The following is a 21,815-nucleotide window of genomic DNA, read 5'->3' on the forward strand; positions in this document are numbered from 1 at the left end:
CTGGCTCTATGACGGGAGGTGGGGGGTGGGGGGAATAACGGAGAGTAGGCGGTGAATGTGGGGAGACGAAGCGTAGATACGGTTTAACTTAGCACGAATTTCGATGTCTGCTATTTACACTAATGCTAAATTGCTAAAGCTACAATGCTACTCTTAAAAGCTCACTCCAGTCTGGGCACTGGGAGACTCGCCTATTGGGGTCAGTGGCCATTTCCAGCCGCCGGCTCGGGGGAGGCTCGGGTTCGTTTCTAGAGTCATGGTTCGTTGGTGGAGGAAAAATATATTCAAATGCCCGGTTCGTATCTTGGAAAGTTCGTTAGTAGAGGTTCCACTGTATATTGGTTGCTGATAATATCGTGCGTCAATAATAATGCATTACATCGGCCTTTACTTTACTTCCTCATTGTCCTCTTTCATCATGAATTCCAACATTTCTGCATTTATTTTTGTTATGGGCACAATATGGATTGGACTAATACACTATAACAATATACACTCATATTGATTATCCTCACGGAGTCTAATAAAATCATTCAATAATATCAACAGCTACGTAAAACAAGTCTTGACAAGGCATGTTAATAGAAAGGAATGAAATAAAGAGCAAGACAGCAAAGGCTGTGTGCTGTTCCAACAATAGGATCTGAGGAAAATCTTACACCATTGTTTAACATGTTAAAAGGTTGCAAGACGTCCAGTAAGGTTATATGCCCTATTGTTTAAGCCGGTCACATAATTACATGATTCGTCTACAAATGAAAAGCAGGTTGCCAAGCCAACAAAGCTCTGTGAGACACCAGATCCTGTGGACACCTGTCCTGTACCTGCATTTTCTAAAGAGTACAAAGGGACTAAGCCCCTTGTAGCAGTTCTGCTTGGAAATAAGCTACAGCCTTTTTCTTGTTTTGTTTTGACAAAAGGGGAGACATTTTGTCATGTGTCATGTTTGCATTTCCCTACTGTAAAACCACAAAGACGATGTTAAACTGTGGCACTAACCTAAAGCTTAAAACACTTCACTGGAAGATAAACTGGACAACCAAGCTGTACAAACAACTATGTAAAAAAGATGCTATGCCTTTGTTAAAGCACAAAAGGAAATATTGTCTGTTAAAGTGTTAGGATTTGCACTTTCACTGAATTATTTTGGCTTTATCTGTAAAAACGTAACTGGTGTAGTGGATTATTAATTGACCTGTATTCGTATATTTGTGAATAAGGAGGTTTGCTGCCAATGTTTGCCAACACCACAGTTGAGCCATTCCAATAAAAAACTGTAAGTACTTCAGAAAGAAAGCAGTGCCCCAGATGTATAATAATGCTCAAGATGAAGCTGAGTGGTTAATCAAGGGAGTGAGTTTCCCTCGTCTACAACTGACATGTGATCATGTACTAACATGACTATGTCATTGAGGGCAACCTTTATTTTGCCTCAGTGGAAGCTTGAACACAAATGTTTGTGAAGAGTGTACTCTCCAGACTGCTGTTTGCAATTATACAGCAGAAGGTCTTCGATCGGCACTCCTGGACTGCAAACTGAATGAGGAAAAAAAATAACCTGAATTACAATGGACATGGCTGCAAATATAAAGTCAGCCACAAGAGACCAACTGGAATGACATTGATTAAATTGCTTTGTACATTAGGTCCAACTGGGTACGGCGAATTCAGTTAAAAGGAATGGCACTGCACAGAATGTGCTCTCTGTGAAATCATAAAAAGTGAAACTGCCCTCTGTTCCGGTTCACGAACCTAATTTTGAACCGTTCTGTGCATTTCCAGCAATACGAAACCGTGAGGACGTCTGTGGGCGTGGCTAGTTACAGGAGCAAGGTGCACTGGCGACACCCACGACGAGCGCAGAGTGTAGTCTTCTACGTCTTATCGCCAAAAGTTAATCCATGTTTAATTCTGGAGAAAAACTAACATCTCTAACAGCAGCACAAACGCTCGCAGGTCGTCTACACGCTCCGCCGTCTTCTCACTTCTGTTTACTGCCGCTGTGCAGCGCCCCCTGCTGATGACGTATTATGTGATGTATCCTCAGTTCCACTAAAACTGGTGGAAACCTGTCTGGTTCGCAAAAAAAGGACCAAAGTTCTTATAAACCCGAACTGAACCAGATCACAAACCAGAACTTTTGGTCGAAAGGCGCCATCAGTCACTTGGTGTTTTGCAGGATAAATATACAGTGGAACCTTGGTTAACGACCACAATCCGTTCCAGAAAGTTGGTTGTAATCCGAAATGTTCGCTATCTGAAATTATTTTTCCCATAAGAATTAAAGAATATAGAAATAATTGGTTCCCAGCCCCTGTAGACCCGCTAATATATAAGTGTTATAAGGTTATATAGGTATGTTTTATTTTAATGAGAACAGTTATAATACACTTCATAAAGAGTTAAATAAACATACTAACATTAAAGAAAGCATTTAAACATAAGAAAATTTACCTTTTTGACTGCAATGTGGTGGTGACAGTAGATGGAGGTGTGGGGAGGAAGGGTGGAATTACTGCTGGGAAGGGGAATCCCCCTCCATGAGAACAACTGGCATTGCGAATTCCAGGGTCACTTCCCTTTTCTGCCGAAATTTTGTTCGCTAATCGGTACAAATTTTTGGTCGTGACCCGATTTGTTCACTAACCTAGGCATTCGCTAACCGTGGTTCCACTGTATTGCACATCTGATTTAATAGATTTTCTAAAATGACAATAAAAACTACATGAAAAGGGGCCTCAGCCCCTTGCTGTTTTTGGTGTCCTCTCAGAGTAGGGCTCTTCTATTGGCTATATGAGCCGCCAGTCCCAACCTCTGCAACTAAAGTCCTGTTAAAAATCACCTACCAGACACTATATTAGCACTGAGCAAGCAACGGAAGCAGAGGAAATTTGGAAAATAATTCATAAGTCTCGTTTTCAACATAATTTTTTCAGTTCACATTGCCCCATGCTCCATATTTGTTCAAATTAAACTTCTGTGAACACACGTGTATTTCAATAGTACGCAGGGTTCTTTATTCTGTCCCCCTCACTCTGTATAAAACATGTAAAAAAAATTACACAACCGATGTAAACAAAAACAACGCAAAACATCTGTGAGTCTATGAAGGTGAAAACAGTTTACAAAAAAAAAAAAAAATCTATTAACTACTCCTTGCCTTAAATGGCAGCAGATCTGCAGGCAATCACTGCCCCATCTGCCCAAGTCTTTCAGGCAGGGCCGTCATCCACTCAGTGGGAGGATGGCAGATGTGGCCCATGCACTCTCCAGAGGCCCAACACAAAGGAAGCCCTCAGGACAGCACAAAGGAATAGGGTGAGGGGCAGCAGTAGGAAGGAGAGGAGGGAAAGGCAGCATCTCCCACCTGCTTCTGTTTAGAGAGCCTGGAGACAACAGGCTGGGATGGGTGAGCAAAGCCTCAGATTCTATAGAGCCAAGTGTTTGAAAACAACCCTCCCTTACAGGATGTATGTGTGTATACAAATGTATGCATACTTTACTGTTTGAGACTTCTGTTCAGAATGTTGTGCATCGGACTGGTTGAGATTATATTAGGCCAGCGTCTGCTAACCCTTGCTTAACCCACACCTGGCTACAACAGGGGGTCATTACCCATGAAGCCTAATCACAACGAGTGACATGCATTCGTTTCTTCCTCTCAATGGAGACAAAAAATAAAAGTGTGATGAAAAAGCATTTTTCTGGCTACTGAAATAAACTGTAAAACCGACCAGAAGCACAAACCCACCACAAGCAACACCAGGGCCATAAAACATAATCAGGAACATTCCTCTAACTTCCTCCTCTTTGCAGTAGGCTTATTTGGTATGATGACTCAGCCTTTCACATCCCACTTCATTAACAGAAAGAACGAACAGATTCACTGAACAGTGTCGGACTGTACTGTACCAGAGAGCTCTAGACAGAATGTATTATCCTCCATAGGAGTGCAGACAGCACTGATCCTCACTGGGAATGTATTAGTCTTACTCTTGTTGCAACCCACAGTCACCTCAGGAGGTAAGGACATAGGGGAAGAGAAGTGTTAAAGGCTAAGGAACTGATCAGAAAGTGGTTTGACCATTTAAAACGTAGGGTTTTTAAAACAAGGGATTGCCATGGCTCCTTTGTGTCATTAGAAAATTTGCTTGACAATACACATTCAGTCTGAACTTCCTCCATTTGTGTTTAAATCAAATTACACGGTAAAGCAATAAAGGAGGTACTTATTTTACGCTAAAAAGAAACACATAGGAAAGACATGAGAAAAGGCTACATTCATAGTACAAGCCTTGTTAAGAAGGTACACATACGGTCTGTCCCTAAACCTAGTGAGTTGTCTAACCAGAGAGCATTTTACATCATAGTGTGCGCGCTCCCTACACGTAAGCTGTCCCAGTTCTCAGACACCTCATTATGCTGCCTGCTAAGATTTCTTAATTTGACTGAATTTTAAGGCAGCATTTACCCCTCAGCCACGAAGCAATCCAAAAACTGGTTAAAAAACACAGGTTGCGTGCAGTGGGCGGGAAAAAGCCATGACACACTCGCTCTCCTAATACATCGCCTCAATAACCTGCCTCATGTGGACAGTGCCTACCGAGGCAGCTCACTAGGATTTGGGACAGACCCATACATAATGCAAGAGACCAATATCTGAACAAATCTGCCCCTGATGTGGCACGCATTGATGCATGTTGCTGCCGTAACAAAACAAAAAAAACAAATAAACTACTCAATTACTACTCAATTTTTTTGTTGCTGTTTAATAGAGCTGCCCTAGGTGCAGCTCTATTAGGAATAAAATCTCATATGACCATTCACATTCATGTCGCATCTCCACGAATCAGATACGTATCTAGGACCACATATGTAAGTGACACACATCTGATTTGTTTAAAAAAAAAATAATAATAAAAAAAGTGAGGAACCCTTGTAATGTCTGTCTGATGTTTGTCAAACTAAAGCAAAACAAATCAGATTTGAGCCACTTCTGCCTGGTAATGTGAATACAGCCAAAGACACACAGAACAGTTTTAATGTTCTGTAATCAGCCTTTCTTTAAACAAAACTGATGTCTAACAGAACAATTTCAGAACTTAACAAGTGCACCATTTATAGTGGGTTGTTAAATTCAAAATGGTTTAAAAAAAAACAACAACACTTGAGTGCATTAGCACAGTAATTTGGGGATCTGGAAATCCCATTAACTCTCAAACAGTGGAACACTGCCTGGTGCATCTTACTGAAGCTGTGGCTCTCCAATCACAGCCCTGGACCAGCAATAAGATCTGTCACAATAGCCATTTCTTTATGCCATTGTTATAAAGTTAACAGCATAATGATGCAATTACATTAAAGAGCAGTTAATTTAAGCAAAAATAAGAACATTCAGATATTAGAAAATAAAATAGTCTAAATATCCGAAATAAAAATAAATAAAATAAATTCGGTTTTTCAGTTCACTATTCAAACAAAAACACAAAACTGCTCCAGAAAGGAGTGTTTCGCAGAGTGGACAGAGAGTGGACACAGGGTTTAAAAACTCCAGCAGCACTGCTGTGTCTGATCCACTCTACACCAGCACAACACACACTAACACACCACCACCACCACGTCAGTGTCGCTGCAGCGCTGAGAATGATCCACCACCACGTCACACCTGCTCTGTGGGGGTCCTGAGCGCTAAGGAACAGGGGGAAATGAAGTATACAGAGCAAGAGACTGATTACAGTCTGTAATCGCAGAACTACAAAGTGCTCCTATCTAGTCAGTGGAGCTGAGAAAATGGACAGTCAGTGTAGAGAAAAAGGTGGTGGTCATAATTTTATGGTTGATTGGTGCATACATTAAATATAATATGCTTAATAAATATAAATGCTTATCCTGTGGTATATGCCCAAGATTAACATGTTTAAATACTTAAAAATGAATGGACGCCTTTTTTTTAAAACTGCAGTTTCCTTGTCAATGCATAAAATATTTAAATTACATTTGTGCGTATTCACATTTAAAGTTTACGTTTGCATATCTGAGCCAGTGTAAACACAACTCTTAATTATTAAAGCACTAACTTATTTGCAGGCCATATAAGGAAATATAAAGCCAACCACCAGATGTCCTTCTGTACAGAGGGAATATAAGCACAGAAGTTAAAGATAGTTCATCAAAGGTTTCACTTTGACTAATTAACCACAAATAGTACTCCACAAAGACAGGGCTGCACCCATTTTTTTTTTTACTTTTTCCATAACTCTTTAACAACCAAAACGACACTTTGCTTAATGCATGCTGAATATCAAATGCTGTATTTCCCCAAAGATGCCACTACACTGCAGAACAGAACTGAGTCACAGATGACCATTACTACCATTGCTCATTGGCTGAGTCATATCATTTCCCTAGGGTACTTCCACCTGCCTTCGTGGTCAAGAAATGGAAATTCCTCAAAAGATAGAGACAAAGAGCCAAAAGGTGGATGAGCTACACACAATCGCTACGCATGCGATTTTATTGATCTTATTTTAATATTTAATACAATGTGCACTGGAAGAGTAATCTAGACTGATATGAATCAGAAAACACAAAGGTAGACAAAGAGATGAAGTAGATTTGTTTGAGAGAGACTTCGCTTTCTCAAAATTGGACAAAGTTGTTCTAAGGCACTTTCGACACTGAACAAAAACTTCACCTTTCGTGCTCAACGTCAGCTTTGAGGATCCCATTTTAACAACGGGGGCGTTAAGGATTTGCATTTAACAGCAAACTGAGTCATTGAATGACAGAAACATCCAAACATGTTGTGGACTGAAAAGCAGAACTCATTACCTCACTGGTTACCCTTCTTTTGTTGTTGTTGTTCAAATACAAATCTATAGTTTTAACGAAGCTAATCAAATTACAGCGGAACTGTGACTTACTGCTGTTACGTACAAATTCTGTTCAATTCTATATTTAAATAAGTAAACCTCAATCTCTTTTTGGGGCGATTTCTTGTGTTCGTCATAGTAACTGGAATTCACCAATGATTTGGATTAATTTGTTCCTAGTTTCAGAATGACGGTTACTGATCCATGAGTAGAATCTTTCATTATCATCATTGTTTAGGTTTTTACAAAATTATTTAAAGGGGGACCAGATTTTTATTATTATTATTCCCCATTCCTACAACATACACAAATAAACAGCCACGCTACTATAGAGAGTCATGCATTCTTCATTTTATCAATACATCAACCAAATACACCGACTAACTGCTTGTAACATAGCTACATATCTGTCAAAACAAAAAACACTGTATAATACAAGGCTGCAACAAAGCACTATTTTTATGATCAATAAATCTGACTATTAACTTAGAAAATGTGTATCAAGACAATAGTTAAACCTAATATTTTTTGCAGCATTTCAGTGAAATGTAATGAAGAATGCCCTATTTTTAAATAATAAATCAAAATGACAAAAAGCCCACTGCGAGGTGTGTTGCTGCCTTGCGCCCAGTGATTCCAGGTGGGCTCCGGACCCACCGCGCCCCTGAACTAGATATGGGTTACAGACAATGAATGAAATGGAAAATGACAGAGATAAAAATAAAATACAAAATGTCTCTCACCCACCCCTTCCTCTTTCTAAAAGAGATTTTCATTACAAATGTTACATGTCACATGCTCCGAGCTAAGGCTGACTCTCTTTGGAAGCTATATTACCTGCTGTAGAAACGAAGTGCTCAAACGGTGTTGAGGCATCAAGGGGATGGAGCAGGATGTAGGCGTACACATTATGTCAAAGAATATATAATATAAAAGATATAATATTAAAAAAATATAAAAGCGCTAGTAGGGCAAGGCCTAAGATTCACTCAGATCCAGCTGCTTTACAGTATCACTGTTACACATGTAAACCACACCAAGCTTCATTTCTCTATTTGATAGTCGTTCGTGGTTAAAACAAGTACAGAAACTCTGTGTATACTTTTCTGTTAATTCAAGTAATAACTGCCATTTTTACTAACTCTTTTTACTCTTCAGAATATAAAGCAGCAGCTCGTTTGAAAGTTGAGTGAAGCATTAGTAGTGCAATCAGATTGTTGACTGTTAGCACTACTCTGCAGCTCTCTCATGATCTGGAGACAAATCAATATAAAAAAATAATAAAATAAAGTGAGTAGACTATAATTGTTAAGGGCGGATGCCTGTCTTTCCCCCACCCCACAAATGTTGCTGGGAGCCCACAGTGTTATTGTTAATACCAGCCATAACCGCTGTCTGTTCAGACCCAAACGGATTGTTAATTTATTTGGGTTACAACAAATCAAATAATTGGCCAAATAGCCGACATGAAATTTGAAGAAAAATATTTTTATAATCAATTATTAGTGATCAGATGTTGCACCAAAAGCATAATATTTAAAAGCAACATTTATGATTGTGGGGAACTACAGTTCTATTTCGTTTTTTTTTTTACGTTCAGAAGCTCCACATCTTTTAAGGTGGAACAGCATGTTTGTGAGAAAAAAATGTATAAATAAGCCTTATTTTAGCTTAACGTTTTTATTCATTGTTTGTTTTACCACGGAAACTTGTTTTAACTCAAGTTGTTTAATTTTGTATCCCTTTCTGTCTGTGTTTACTTTAATGCAGTTACCAGCCTCCCAAAGTTAGAGTGGGTTCTACCCTAAATAATCTGAAACAGCCAAAACCAATATTATCCACCTATTGAGCGAGAATAAAAACATTCTCATCTCTTTTCATGATTTTCAACATTTGGGAGTCTCTTTGCCATTTCTCTGCTGTGAGCAGAGCGAGGAAAGCCTAGCCTGTCTGACCAAGCCACTTTGATTTTTATTTAGTTGTTTACTTATTGCATGCAAACGGACTGGAGCTAGAAATGGTGAGGAAACAACATGTGAATTTTGTAAAAAGTGTTTGTTGATTCACAATTGTGAACGTTGATTTTCAGAAAGCCACCAATTCACAAAAGTGTCTGTGACAAAAAGTTTGGTCAAAGCAAGGAGGAAATAAACCCATGCGTTTAAATTCAAATTTAAACCATGAGTAAGAGGAAGTTTTGTCTGGGCACATTTGCCCCAAAGACAAGAATAACTAAAAAGGTATTTGGTTTCTATTTCCAGTGGAATGTATAGTGCAGCACAGTCAAAAAGAACAAAAAAATAAATTTGACAGTTACATTAGCGCTTAATAACATTGTGTTTATGGCACTGAATGTTTTGTTTCTTTTTACTGCAATTGATGCACTATGATAAATAAACAAAAACTCTAGCAGGACGACCATTCTCTGGAAGGAGCTATCTGCACTAGCAGCTTTTGTGTGCATAATCCAAAGAGAAGACACCATGTAGAATTCACAAATTTCCTAATACAGTGTCTTATAGATAATTATGTTTTGACATCTGTATATGTATGGTGATATGAAACACCTGTACTGGCCCCCTATTAGTGCATTCCCACACACTTTAAAAACCCTGCTTTGTAAAATGTTACCGTTTTGGGGTGGTCATTCTGGATAGTACAATGTATGTAAACAGATGAAAGACCAAAGCATTAACAGCACAGTGCATATTAATTCTGAGGTTATAAATCAGATGAACGTAATGCTGCTGTCTGGGTTACATGAACATAGCCTAGTTAGTGATAGAAAAAGGAGGGCATTTTCTAATCTGCAGTCACAAACACATCCTGGACACTGCCCTAAATAGGGACTTTCCACCCAGACCCTCTAAAGAGGAAGAATGGTTGAGGAGCAAAAATGTCAAAGATAGGAGAGCAATATTTTGTGGGGAGTAGAGGGACCTCTTTTTTAATTATTATTATTATTATTAGGAAGGGGTAAAGTATGATGTTGTGCTTCTTTTATTAGTGTATACGGTTCCCTCAACTAAGAATGTCATATTATGCAAAAACATGGGTTTTGTTTACACCGCTTGAGCCTGTCTCAGAGCCTGTTATTGGCATGTAATAAAAATAAATCCTGATTATTTTTATTTTATAGAATGAAACTAGAAATGCACGGGCTGCAAATGTATTGGCCGATTCTGATTTCCAATTTTTTATTAGCATATGTCTGGCCGATCCCAGTTCTTTCTAAGATACTTTCTAAGAATTATTAATGACAACATACAGACACATTTTGTCCAACATTGTCAAAATAATGATTATATGCACTAGTTTACAGGGCTAAGGCTTTCTTTTCACAAGACTCCAGATACAATAAAAAGCAATATTTAAATAAAGTGCAGCCCCACTGATTACATTCACTTTGCATGTGTTCACTTCATTCCATAAAGACCACTTTTTTGAGAGTTTGTTTCTTCTGCCTTTAAGTTAAGCGTTATCTGTTACTTGGTAAAGGACAGACACACGTGAGGTTTAAAAGGTGTAGACCAAATGTTAAAAGGTGTAGGCCCCCATTGTGTGTGGTTTTATTTGTGCTGCTGTCGCCCTTGTGCCGTGAACAAGTGTAAATTTGACCGGCACATGATCAAATATATGAAATTAATCAGCTGGTCATTGGTGCATTTCTAATTAAAATAGGTTAATGCATTACAGCGGCACCTGCTGAGGGCTGGGATATGTTAGACATCGAGTGCACCGTTAGTTAATGAATTTGATGTAATGGAACCAGTCAAATCTACTAACTGTACTTAACACAGGACAAATTTTTAGGTAGGTTGTTTTAATTTTACAGCTGATCTGGGTAAATTTTAATTGTTCAGAGTGAACAAACATACTGTACCCTCTCCTTCTGATGCAGGTCTAAACAAGAACTTGGGATGGCCTCAGAGTACGATCCAGTCAAGCTGGAATCAGGATCATTAAACGCACATTAATCTGAGAATCTTCCTTCTTCATTAATATGGGAACTGACTAATTACAAATGAAAATCAAGATGAATTTGGGTTAAGTAAATAAACAAATCCACACAACCGAGTAGTCTCGAATAGCTTACCACACAATGTATCTTTCCATTTTAATTGACTGATCAGAGTCTGTCAATAAAAGCATCTACATACAATTACAAAGTGTTTAAAGGAAAACTGCAGTATTTCTACCTTAAAATAACAGCTTTTAAACGATTGTGATGTTGTAAAAGGGAGAATAGAGCCTCTGTGGCTGGGTCCACTGCAAGTTTACTGGAATAAGCAACTTCTGAATCATGGGGTGGGCAACTCGTGAGAAATGTGTAACGCTTTACGGCACAAATCTCACAGGTGTTTACCTTGCTACATGAAGAATCTAGCTCTGTATTCCCAGTATGGACATTATAAGAGGGAGGGAGGGACGGGGAGGGAGAGGGAGAGAGATGCGTTTACTGTAAACATGCATTACACTCAGCAGCATGTAGGGGGAGCTCAAGAGACAAAAAAGCCTATTCTTACATTGTATTCGTTTAAGTAACACATCAGTTTATATTTATCCCAGCTGGTACAAAGACGCAGCCTTCTGACGACTCTGACTGACAGTAAATAACAACCTGAACACCACATGTCAAGCATTCTAGTAATTAATCCTAGACAGGTGAGATGTGCCTGGCTGCTAATTACTTTAAACTGTTATAACACATTTAATCAGCCTCAGATTTAACAGATTAATGAAATGAACGTTTACAGACAGTACTTAGAGTACCACCACAGAGAAAAACCTTAAGGCATTAGTGTACTGTGCTTATTAATTTATCAACATGTCTTATGAGCACTCTTTAGTATAAACTGCTAAAAGGTATTGCTCTAAAAATGACTTCTGAATAAAAAGCCCAGGCTTACGTGCGTCAAACAACCTATTTCACCACCCTGCTATAAAACCAAAACACACACCTGTGTACAGAACAGCTGTTTGAGTGAGTGAGTGTGTGAGAGAGTAACTACAAAAGGCTGTTCACTGAATGCTGACTCCAAGTTATCTGAGAACGTTTTAGAGTAATGTATGCTATAGACCACACAGTGAGATAATTAACTTGAATCCAAACCATTAAGAGATAGACATACACTGGGCCTACTGGAAAATTAACGGTACTTAACTTTCTTTTTTTCTTCTTGTAGTTAATAAAGTAAGCAGCTAGTTATTTAACAGAGTCTTGAGAGTCTTTGCAGAAAAATAGACAGTAGGGCTGATCAAATCTAGGGAAATATTTAATTGTGATGAGTCATGATCTCAATAAGAAACCTGTCTGCCCTTCTGCTAGCTCATACATATCTCAGTACAAAAGAAGTGCCTATGCCACAGACACTCAACAACAAGTTGATGAAGTCTGATACGTTCAGTGCATTAAGCTGGCCTCACTATCAGGAATCCGCCAGTTGCTTTCTGATTGGCTATCTGCCTCCTTCTTTAAAGGCCTATTCACACACAGAGTAAGATGTTTTCACACGATAAAAACTGATGCGATTTTTAACGCAGTGGAACCTTCACACCAAGTCCCACACGTTTTCTGTCTCAGCGCTCTGAAATCACAGGAAGACACTGGACGAGAGAGAAATTGGTTCATTGAGTAGAAGCAATGATGAATTTATAATTTTTCCTTTAAACACTGAAACTAAACGCCACACTGAATCCTCCCCAGTCTCCAGAACCACACGGGAGTTCAGCGGTGTTTCTGAAGCTCACTGAGGGAGTTTGAGGCTCTGCTTCTGCGTGTTGCTCCTCCCATTAAAGAGATTATATTTTCTTTAACCTCGGCCATTTTATAGTCAGCGTGTCGCTTGTTCTTTAAGCTTTTGAGTTCCACTAGGAAAAATGAGCTGCTCCTTCACTGTCTCCCTGTTCATTTATTTGATCTGTAACCATGACAATGGTGTTCTGATTGGTGCAGAAAACAGAACAGCCTCTAATTCAAAATCGGACGCAGTGTCAGAGTCCATCAGTCTCGCACTCGGTGTGAAGGACACCGTTAACATAAGTGTGTTTGTTTTCAAAACTTCATGTGCATATTTTTTTGTTGCGAACATAATCATAAAGGCCAAAGTTGCAGACTTGTTATTGGTCCTATTGAATGCCATGTTAAGTGGCAAAAGGTACCAGACTCTCCTATCATGCTTTTCGACCAAAAGAACTCTTGGACTTGTTCCGTTCTGGCTCATAAGAACCTTGGTGCTTTAACAACTAGACACACCCACAAATGTCATCACAGTTTGTGCTGAAAAACATAATATTCTTTGGTTCCTGCTGCGAACGAACTGTTTTTTTGTTGGTGGAATTGTGATGAACTGTTCAAAATTAAGTTCACAAACCAGAACGGATCCCATTCCACGTTGGTGGAAAAGTGCTAGAGTTTATGCCAACGAGAAACTAGACGCAGCCCAACCTCTCTGACCATGGAAATGAATACTCCATTAAGATAAAGTCACCTCACCAAGCTGTTACTTGCATGGCTCCTTTTCTAACATTCAGTTCATTACTTTGGTGCAGAAGCCCTGGTTTCATCCCACACACACTGCACCTAAAGAGAGGTCTAAAAAGCTCTGAGCCATTTGTGACACTGCCTACGTGTCACTGTCAGTCCAGGCTGATGGCGACAGCATAAGCACGTGTGTACAGGCAAAAAAACACACATTAAATCCAATCTGAGAGTTCACATTCATGTCACATTTCCCACAAATTGGATACATATTCTCTATAGGACCAGTTAAATTAAAATTTCTTATTTGACATGTCCACACTGCCTTAAAAACATCAGATCTGTGTGGTGTTAAGCTGCCACTTTCAACAGACTTTCAGTTAATATTCTTTAGGATCTTTTACAGGACAAGCTATCACAAGGCACCTTCGCAGATGCTGTACTTACAGGATACATCACACATCAGGAACCTATTAGGAAGTATTTCACAATTTCAGGACATTATACAGGTGGGTACTCTTATTTTAGGCAAAACATATACCATAATAAACAACAGTGCTAATGAAAAAAGCAGTCCATCTGAAGCAGACTAGATAAACCACCCTGAGCTGCAGAAATCAGTAAAACCAAGACTACAACTGTTTGAATAGAAGTATAGCAAGGAGCCAACAGACACTATGGGGCAATTAAAATTAGATTTCCCTGACCTGCAAGCTACCATGGGCTGATTAAAACTGCGGGGCTTGCTCCAGAAGCGGTTAAAACCCAGGTTCATGACCTGTCCTGGCACGATTAAACCTCATTTACTATGTAAACCTGTTACCTCCCCCCAAGACCAACCATGGCCTATATCCATCTGCACATTCTAAAAAACAGCAATACACATTGATTTTAAACATATCAGTTTTTTTTATATAATAACTACTTACATAAAAGAGCCATAAAAAGGTGAACAGTTGTCCTCCCTGTCATGGGAATGTCTCAAGCAAGGACAAATAAACAAGCACGATTAACAAGAGCCGAACAAAAATAGCCTCCCATCTCAGTGCAATGCATGTGAAATGCAGAGCAATGACACAGATCCACTGCACCTTTTTAGAAGATGCTGTGCACATCCAAAGCAACAAAAAAAATTCACAAAAGCAGGACATGACTTATCACAATTTAGCCAACTAGTGTATAGTGGATTTTATGTGGAAAGCTATTACACAGGGGGCATGTTCTTAAAATTAAACATACAACTGGAGCTGCAATGATTCCCACACCGGCACTAAAGCCAATTTCACACCTGAAACGGCACGGCGTGCATGATGCCTCAGAGCCATTCCACAAGGCTTGTTATTTCACACTGGACACCACACAAACACATTGCAAGGCGATGTTTCTTTACTCCCACTGCCGCTCGTGGGAATGGAACCAATAACCTTTCAGTCCTAAGCCCTAGCTTGTTTATATGGTGTGTGGCCTAGATCGTACATACAGCAAGTCTACATGATTCTGTAATGTTTCTGAATACAAAATGCTTTAGTGCCATGCGCATCATCAAAAACAAACACAAAACACACTTTTACATTTCATGTGCATGTTCCTACCACGGTGTCACATGACGCACACCATCAATGTGAAAAGTTACACTGATTTATATAGGAACTTATTGCATATATCAGTGAGTCGTGTTGTGCAGCACAATTTCCACATCTGGTGTGAAATCGGCTCAAGACAGCTTGGAATTTGTGGTAGCTGCCACATCACTGTTCCAACTGCATATATTTATGCCAACTATTTATTCATTTTTTTCAGTTTCAGTTTTATTCAGTTTTGGGGTTCCATGAGAGTACAACAAATTAAATTGCATTTTTTAAACATACATAGGTATAACCTTAAATATACTGATGCATAGATATTGAATTTTTGGGCTGAAACAGTAAAAATATTTAGCATACAACAGTCTTAAAGTTTAGTACAAATAAGCAGGCTGACAATCAGCATAACCACTATCAAACAGCCATATAGAATTCAAACCAAAATTCCCACTGTATCAATGAAGCCATTTACCCAAGCTGCGAGTGTTAATGCACTGATTTGAATGGACACATCCAGTTTCACATCAAATTCTGTACTTAACACAATGCCTTTCATTAAAACACCCTTAATCTAGCTGAAAATGAATTAGAGGAAAACTGATTTATGGTACTTGGCTCACTGTACAGAACTTCCCTTATACATTGTGTAGCTAATGCTCACTACCAAATTCAAAATGATCTTTGGAATTTACATCAACATGACATTTGTCTGTCGAGAGATATAAGAATTGGTTTCCTGTGGCCAGTGGCCAAGGCAGCTGCACCTAAGATCACAATGTGTCTTGGCAGGCATTAGCTGGGATTGATGTAAAGCAGCAGTAAAATGTGCTATCTAGGGTGATGAATCATGTCCCACCATCTGGCAGGTCTGAGGGACCAGTCTGGGCTTGGATGCCAGTTTTCAGGTATCTGAGGAATACATTTATTTGTCAATATTTAACTTAAGTTTTCCTATAAACTATTCTATGCAAAACATGGGAAAATGTATTTTAGAACAAGTACTTATTCAACCTTATGACTGTCTCTGCACCAGATCGTCTTCGTTTATAGGTTTTAAAAACACACCTCATTATTTTCATGAGTGTATGAACTCCAATTTGGCAAGTCTGGAAACCAATTAATATCAATATGGGTCGCAATCAATAATTTTTACTCCTCTATTACCATCTCATTAAACCAGAGAAAGCATCAAGGCTGAGATCGTAGAAAAAAGCCAAGCAACAGCACACATCCCCTTATAACAGATAACTACTAATTGTTCTGACGCTTACACAGAGGCAGACGGTGTTGTTAAACAGACACCACATGGCTTTTAATCCCTTGCTTAATCAGCTCAATAGATCACAGGCTGGAGTCACACTTTAGTTCTGAGGAGTAAACAGAAGCTTAGATGACACGATCCCTACAACACGAGGGGTGGTGCTATATATGTTTTCACATATGAACTCCGGAAAACGTCTGGTGAAATCAGGTCAGAAAGAGCTGCCGGAGATTTTCCGTGTCAGACATGTTCTTACTAAAGGAGGAGTCTCACTTGGCTTGCATGCAGGAGGCATGGCATGAACTCATGAACTGCTCTGTTTTAATTAATTAATTTTAATTCAATTTGATGTTACATAAATGACCCAAATTTGATTTCTCCAGAACACATGTAGCAATGCAACCAGTCCATCTGGTTTCCCAGATTACTGAATAACAACAAATAAAAGCATTCAGCTTGGTGTAAAATCTTCAGGATGGGTGTGTACAAGTCAGGGCAAAGCTTGCCAACTGAAGGGCACAAGCCCTGACACTGTACACCCTAACAACAGGGATGTCCAAGTACAGGGGCTTAATGCGTCCCTTCTGCTTTGTGGTTTCCTGTAAGGCAGGTCCTGGTTTCCGTGTAAGAGGCTTTCATCTATGTACATAACTGTCTACACAAGTCTAAACAAGGCAGCATATGGATACACAACTAAATGCACGACAGTTCCACTGTAAAGTCTCCTGAGCAAAAGCAATGTCCCGCTAAACCTCCACAATTCAAGAACAAGGAAATCTGCCCACGGCTGGAATATTACACTGAGTTCCCATAAATGTCCCATAAATAACATTTTATTATTTTATGTTGTCAAAGAAGGGAGGTGGGGGGGGTATTTTTGGATACTAAACATTGGGAACTGATCTTAAAAGGAACCTCTATGATTGTAATCTTAAAAACTCTCTGGTCAGTTCGCATTCTGGAAACTGGTGTAAACAGAGCCTGAGTGTCAATAAACGACTTAAAAAAACATTGAAAATCATGTAAAAAGATGAGGATGTTGCTCTATTCCTGCTCCATAGGTGGGTAATATAAACATATTTTTGGCTGTTTCAGATTACTTAGGTAGGAACCCATTCTAAATTCGGCAGAGTGCCAACTTGCATGAAAGTAAACACAGACTGAACGTGCTACACAACTGAACAACTCGAGTTACAAATGAGTTTCCGTGGGAATTCAAACAGTGAATAAACTTAGACAAGTTACACTTCAACGAAAAGTATTTTTTTCTTCAAACACACCGTTGCACAGGAGCTTCTGAACTTAAACAAACCAGAGAGGACTGCAGTTCCCCACAATCATAGACATACCCTGTAAATCATTATTTCTACAAAAGACACCAAAGAGCAAGAAGAAGCTACTCAACATTAATGTTTTGGCCCACATTTCTACTCAGTGTTTTTTAAGAGTGCAAAATAACTCAACCCCCTAAAGAAAGAAAAGTTCTGGTTATCCCCAGAAAAAGGACAAAGGCCCTTTGCCTTTTCTTTAAAGGTCTAAAGGGAAGTAATCTGATCTATTTCCAGTAAAATATTAAGTAACATTAAGCTGATTAAAACATAATTAAAATTGAAAAATATAGTATATAAACTGCACAAACTCACCAACTCATTTTACTCTGAACTGGCTTAAACACTTATCTCAAAAACACAGATAGCACTGTATTTCAAAGTACATTTTCTTAATGTATTATGGTACACGCTGTAATTTATATCACCCCTAACACGGTTTGGCTGAACCTTCCTTCTCCACTCAGTGATCATTCATGTGGTCGCTAAGAGCTTCACTATCTACATCTCTCTCTCTTTCCATTATCCGTCTAATCTCTCCCTCTCTCAGACACACACAGAGTGGTATGTGGTGCTCCTCTGCAGCTAAAAACAGCCAAGCTGGGAGGAGGTGATGAATGTGGTGAGGAGCCAGATCTGACATCGGAGAGCAGTGAGCTCCCACACCATGACAGATACGGAGCCAGGGCACTGACATCATCACTGTCACCGTTAAAGCAACAGGGTTTCCCTTTAGAGGCGACTCAAGGTACCCAGTCAAACAACAGCAAAGGCAGGCTTCCTTTTATTTCCAGTCAATTTGCGGATGATTGCTGTTGGCTTCTTTGTTTAACATAAAACTGAATTCATTAATCCGCCATCTGCTGTTGACGCACACTTTCCTCCAGTCCCGTCCTAGGCGTCATGTTATAAAGACAAGGTACCCATAAATGTCATCATCTTGGCTCTAATAAACCAGTGCCTCGACTGAAACACCAGACATCAGCTGGCTGCCAACACCATGTTTCGTTTAAAAGCGAAAGGAGTGAATGAACGCCTCTGCTTTTCTCACTCTGCGTCTGGGAGCAGGCAGCCAGTGGGAGGAGGCTGGCCACAGGAGTGCAAGTGCTTTGACCTTTGAGACAAATAAACAAATTGTGTCCTCAATCCTGCTGACTGACCTTTGATTACTCTAAAACACCCACCGGTGGAGGCACCTGACTCATATTTCAATGGAGTGTTATTATATTAATAGGAGAAGAGATTAGAGCAGCTCTACTCCGTAAATGGCTGAAAGACAAACATAATCCACGATGCAAATGCTGACTCCATGCAAAGGAACCCAGCTGCATTTGTTCATGTCATTCATGTAAAGTGCAAATCTGCAGTGTTCTGTAGGTTTCCCTCGGTTAGTGTTCTAAGAAACAGGATTATTTTCCAAGTTGCGCAACTACGAACAGACCTGCGTCATGTTAAAACAAATAAACGTCTATTCCAGGGCTGCAATCTGTTACGTTCTCTGACTGCCTGTCAAACCTATGCAGCGTTAGCCGCACGTAGGGTCTGGAGGTAGAACTGAACTGCGATCCTGAACTGAATGATTAAAAGTGGATAAGTCAACTTCAGAGGTTGAGCATCATGAAGACCACCAGTGCTCTAGCGCAAGGAAACAACGCAAAACCACCGTGTCACTGGACAGTTTTTCTAAACAGGTGTTCTCAGACCTAGAAAAACGTGCGCTGATGACACTAATATAACCATATCATGTTTTCCCCCTCAGAGATAGAAGGGGGTAAACAACCTAGTGCACCTATGGGTTACTTCCCTCCACTGCCTAAACAAAAGAAAAACAAAAGATGAAGGCAGTCTAACAGCATTCTTCCCCAAGAGAACAAACTTTCACTTGGCAAACGATATTAATGAGGGGAAAGACAAGTCCTCTAGTATTTCCTTTTCAACAGTAAGACTAGCATCTGACAAGTGCTTCCTCTAAAGGCAGATGTAGGAGGATGTAGAGGTTGAAAGCTCTTATAATACGGAATACTCACGATAAAAAAAAACATATCACAAAGAGCTAGAACAGATTGAACACTGTCCTGTAGTTTTACACTTTATTGCTTTCCTAATCTTGCACATATACGTTCGGAGAAGGAAAACAATAAAGATTCAGCAAATCTCATGTCTGCTTTTTCGAAGACAACCCAGAACTGTAAAACTGCATGTGTTTGTCAAAATTTCCAGCTTCTCTTTGTACAGAAGTGAAGTTCCTCATCTCACCTTCAGCGCGTACTTGGCGAGGGTCTTCTTTTGAAGGACTTCCAGAACCTTGCCGTTGATTCCCAGACCGAGAACCTGGCTGGTGACCTTGTAGTCGTCCGTTATGGCGTTTTTCTTTATCTGCATGGGCTTGCCGTGAAACTGTAGAAACTGAGTGGGGTTTTGCTGCTGCTGCTGCTGGATGGGGAAAGGCGGCTGGTTCTGGGAGTTGGACATTGTGGCCGGCGAGAGTGGAGGAGGAGGCGCTCCTTCCCCACTTCACTCTACACTTTCGGCACAGAGCTGAGGAGCTCGGCTAGACTGACTTTACCCGGCTTTATAAAGTTTAACTCCAACGAGGAGTGTGAGGGGAAACAAAGCCGGACAAAAAACGACTCAAAGAGCGAGTATTTCTCCTCACACAAAAAGTACACTGCGATTCCTTCGACCAACTTGTTTCTGTGTGTCGTTAGCTAGCCGGTTAGCTAAAGCCCATTTCGAGAGTCAAAGCGCCAATTCCCGCCCAGGGAGAAACTAAAACAACAAACGGCGGTAAAATGTGTACACTTCAACGCCTCCCGACACCCGTTGAGTACTCCTAACCCAACATAAACGCCATTAACCTCTTCAGTGTGGTTAAAAAAGACGACAATGGCGATCCTCCGCTAACAGCGCTGCCCTTTCGTTACTTTCCTCCGAAGTGACTCTTCTCCGCCTCGGCCGTTTTTTTCAGCCTCTGACGTCACGCCGCTGACTGGAATGCGTTGCATCTTAAAGGTGCACTAAGAGATTTTATTTTTATATTTTAATACAAATAAACTGTACAATCTAAAGAGGATAATTGAAAAAAAATATATATATCAGTCATGACGTCATAACAAGTGCATTCTGTAGCTGTGAAAATAAACTCTGGCTCGGACTCTGTCTGTGTTGTGTTGTTTCTGCAGCTATTCACAGGAGGTTGCATTGACCAATGCATTAGTACATCATTCAGGGAAGGAATAACCTATTGCAGCTGGGTAGGTCAACTACAAACAAAAGACAGGTACACTGGTAAAATCTAATGAACCTTTAAAAGAAGGAGCCAGAAAGAGTAAACTGAAATGAAAAAAAAACAGTGAAATCTAAAAACAAAAGTAGAAATATTGAGAGAACTGTAAAAGGAGCCCAAATGAGAGAGAGAGACAGAGAGCGAGAGAGAGAGAGAACACACAGAGAGAGAGAGAGAGAACACAGAGAGTGAGAGAGAGAGAGAACACACACACACAGAGAGACAGAACACAGAGAGTGAGAGAGAGAGAGAGAGAGACAGAGAGAGAGAGGGGGGGGGGTGCCTTCCCTAATTCCGTTTTGTTTTTTTGTTTTTTTTGGAGACTTTAGGCCCATTTTCCTCCAACATTATAATCCCTTTTATGTGTTTAATATAATTCTCTGCCATAAATTAAACCGTATGTAATTACTGTTAATTACTGATGTTATTCCAAGCTGTTTATTTTGTATTCTAAGGTTTCCAGAAAATTCAATTTAGAAACAAACACAAACTTAACATAATCTATTAATTCTTTAAAGACACTTATAGTGGAATATAAAGTGTTTACCTTGTTAATATGCCTGTGTGGTGGTGTTTATATTCTAGAAGACAAATCATTAAAAATAAAAATAAACAACAACGTGGCTGGGCCTTTCTATTTCAAAATGGAGAATTCAGACAGTCAGGGTTTCTTACATCATAAACCTAAGGAATCTGTGTGAACTGATTAAATACTAGGTGTAGAGTTGCTTCTGAGCCACTTTTAAGGCATTGGGTGTTTGTCTTGGAAATAAATTTTATATCTGTAATCCCAAGGGACAGTTCAGAAAGAGAAAAACAGTGCAAGAGTGTGTGTGTGTGTGTGTGTGTGAGAGAGAGAGAGAGAGAGAGAGAGAGAGAGAGAGACGCACGCTAATTTTAGTCAGTCTAATAAAATAGAAAATGAAACATTAATGTGTGCAACAGGCTAATGTTTATTCAACAGAGTTCATAAGGAAGGGTGTTTTACACTGGATTTCCCATAG

The 21,815-nt window shown here is 39.6% G+C and overlaps 1 protein-coding gene across 1 annotated transcript in view; it reads right to left on the bottom strand.

Moving 5' to 3' along the window:
• The window catches only part of mapkapk2a (MAPK activated protein kinase 2a), a 41,982-nt gene extending 21,498 nt beyond the window's left edge, over positions 1-20,484 (bottom strand). The window contains exon 1 of the mRNA XM_066672573.1: positions 19,782-20,484. Within this exon, the coding sequence (XP_066528670.1) occupies positions 19,782-19,997 (216 nt within the window). The 5' untranslated portion in view covers positions 19,998-20,484. The remainder of the gene's footprint in view (positions 1-19,781) is intronic.
• Positions 20,485-21,815: the final 1,331 nt, after the last annotated feature.

This window comes from Hoplias malabaricus, chromosome 5 (genome assembly GCF_029633855.1).
Source record: "Hoplias malabaricus isolate fHopMal1 chromosome 5, fHopMal1.hap1, whole genome shotgun sequence".
NCBI classification, from domain to species: domain Eukaryota; kingdom Metazoa; phylum Chordata; class Actinopteri; order Characiformes; family Erythrinidae; genus Hoplias; species Hoplias malabaricus.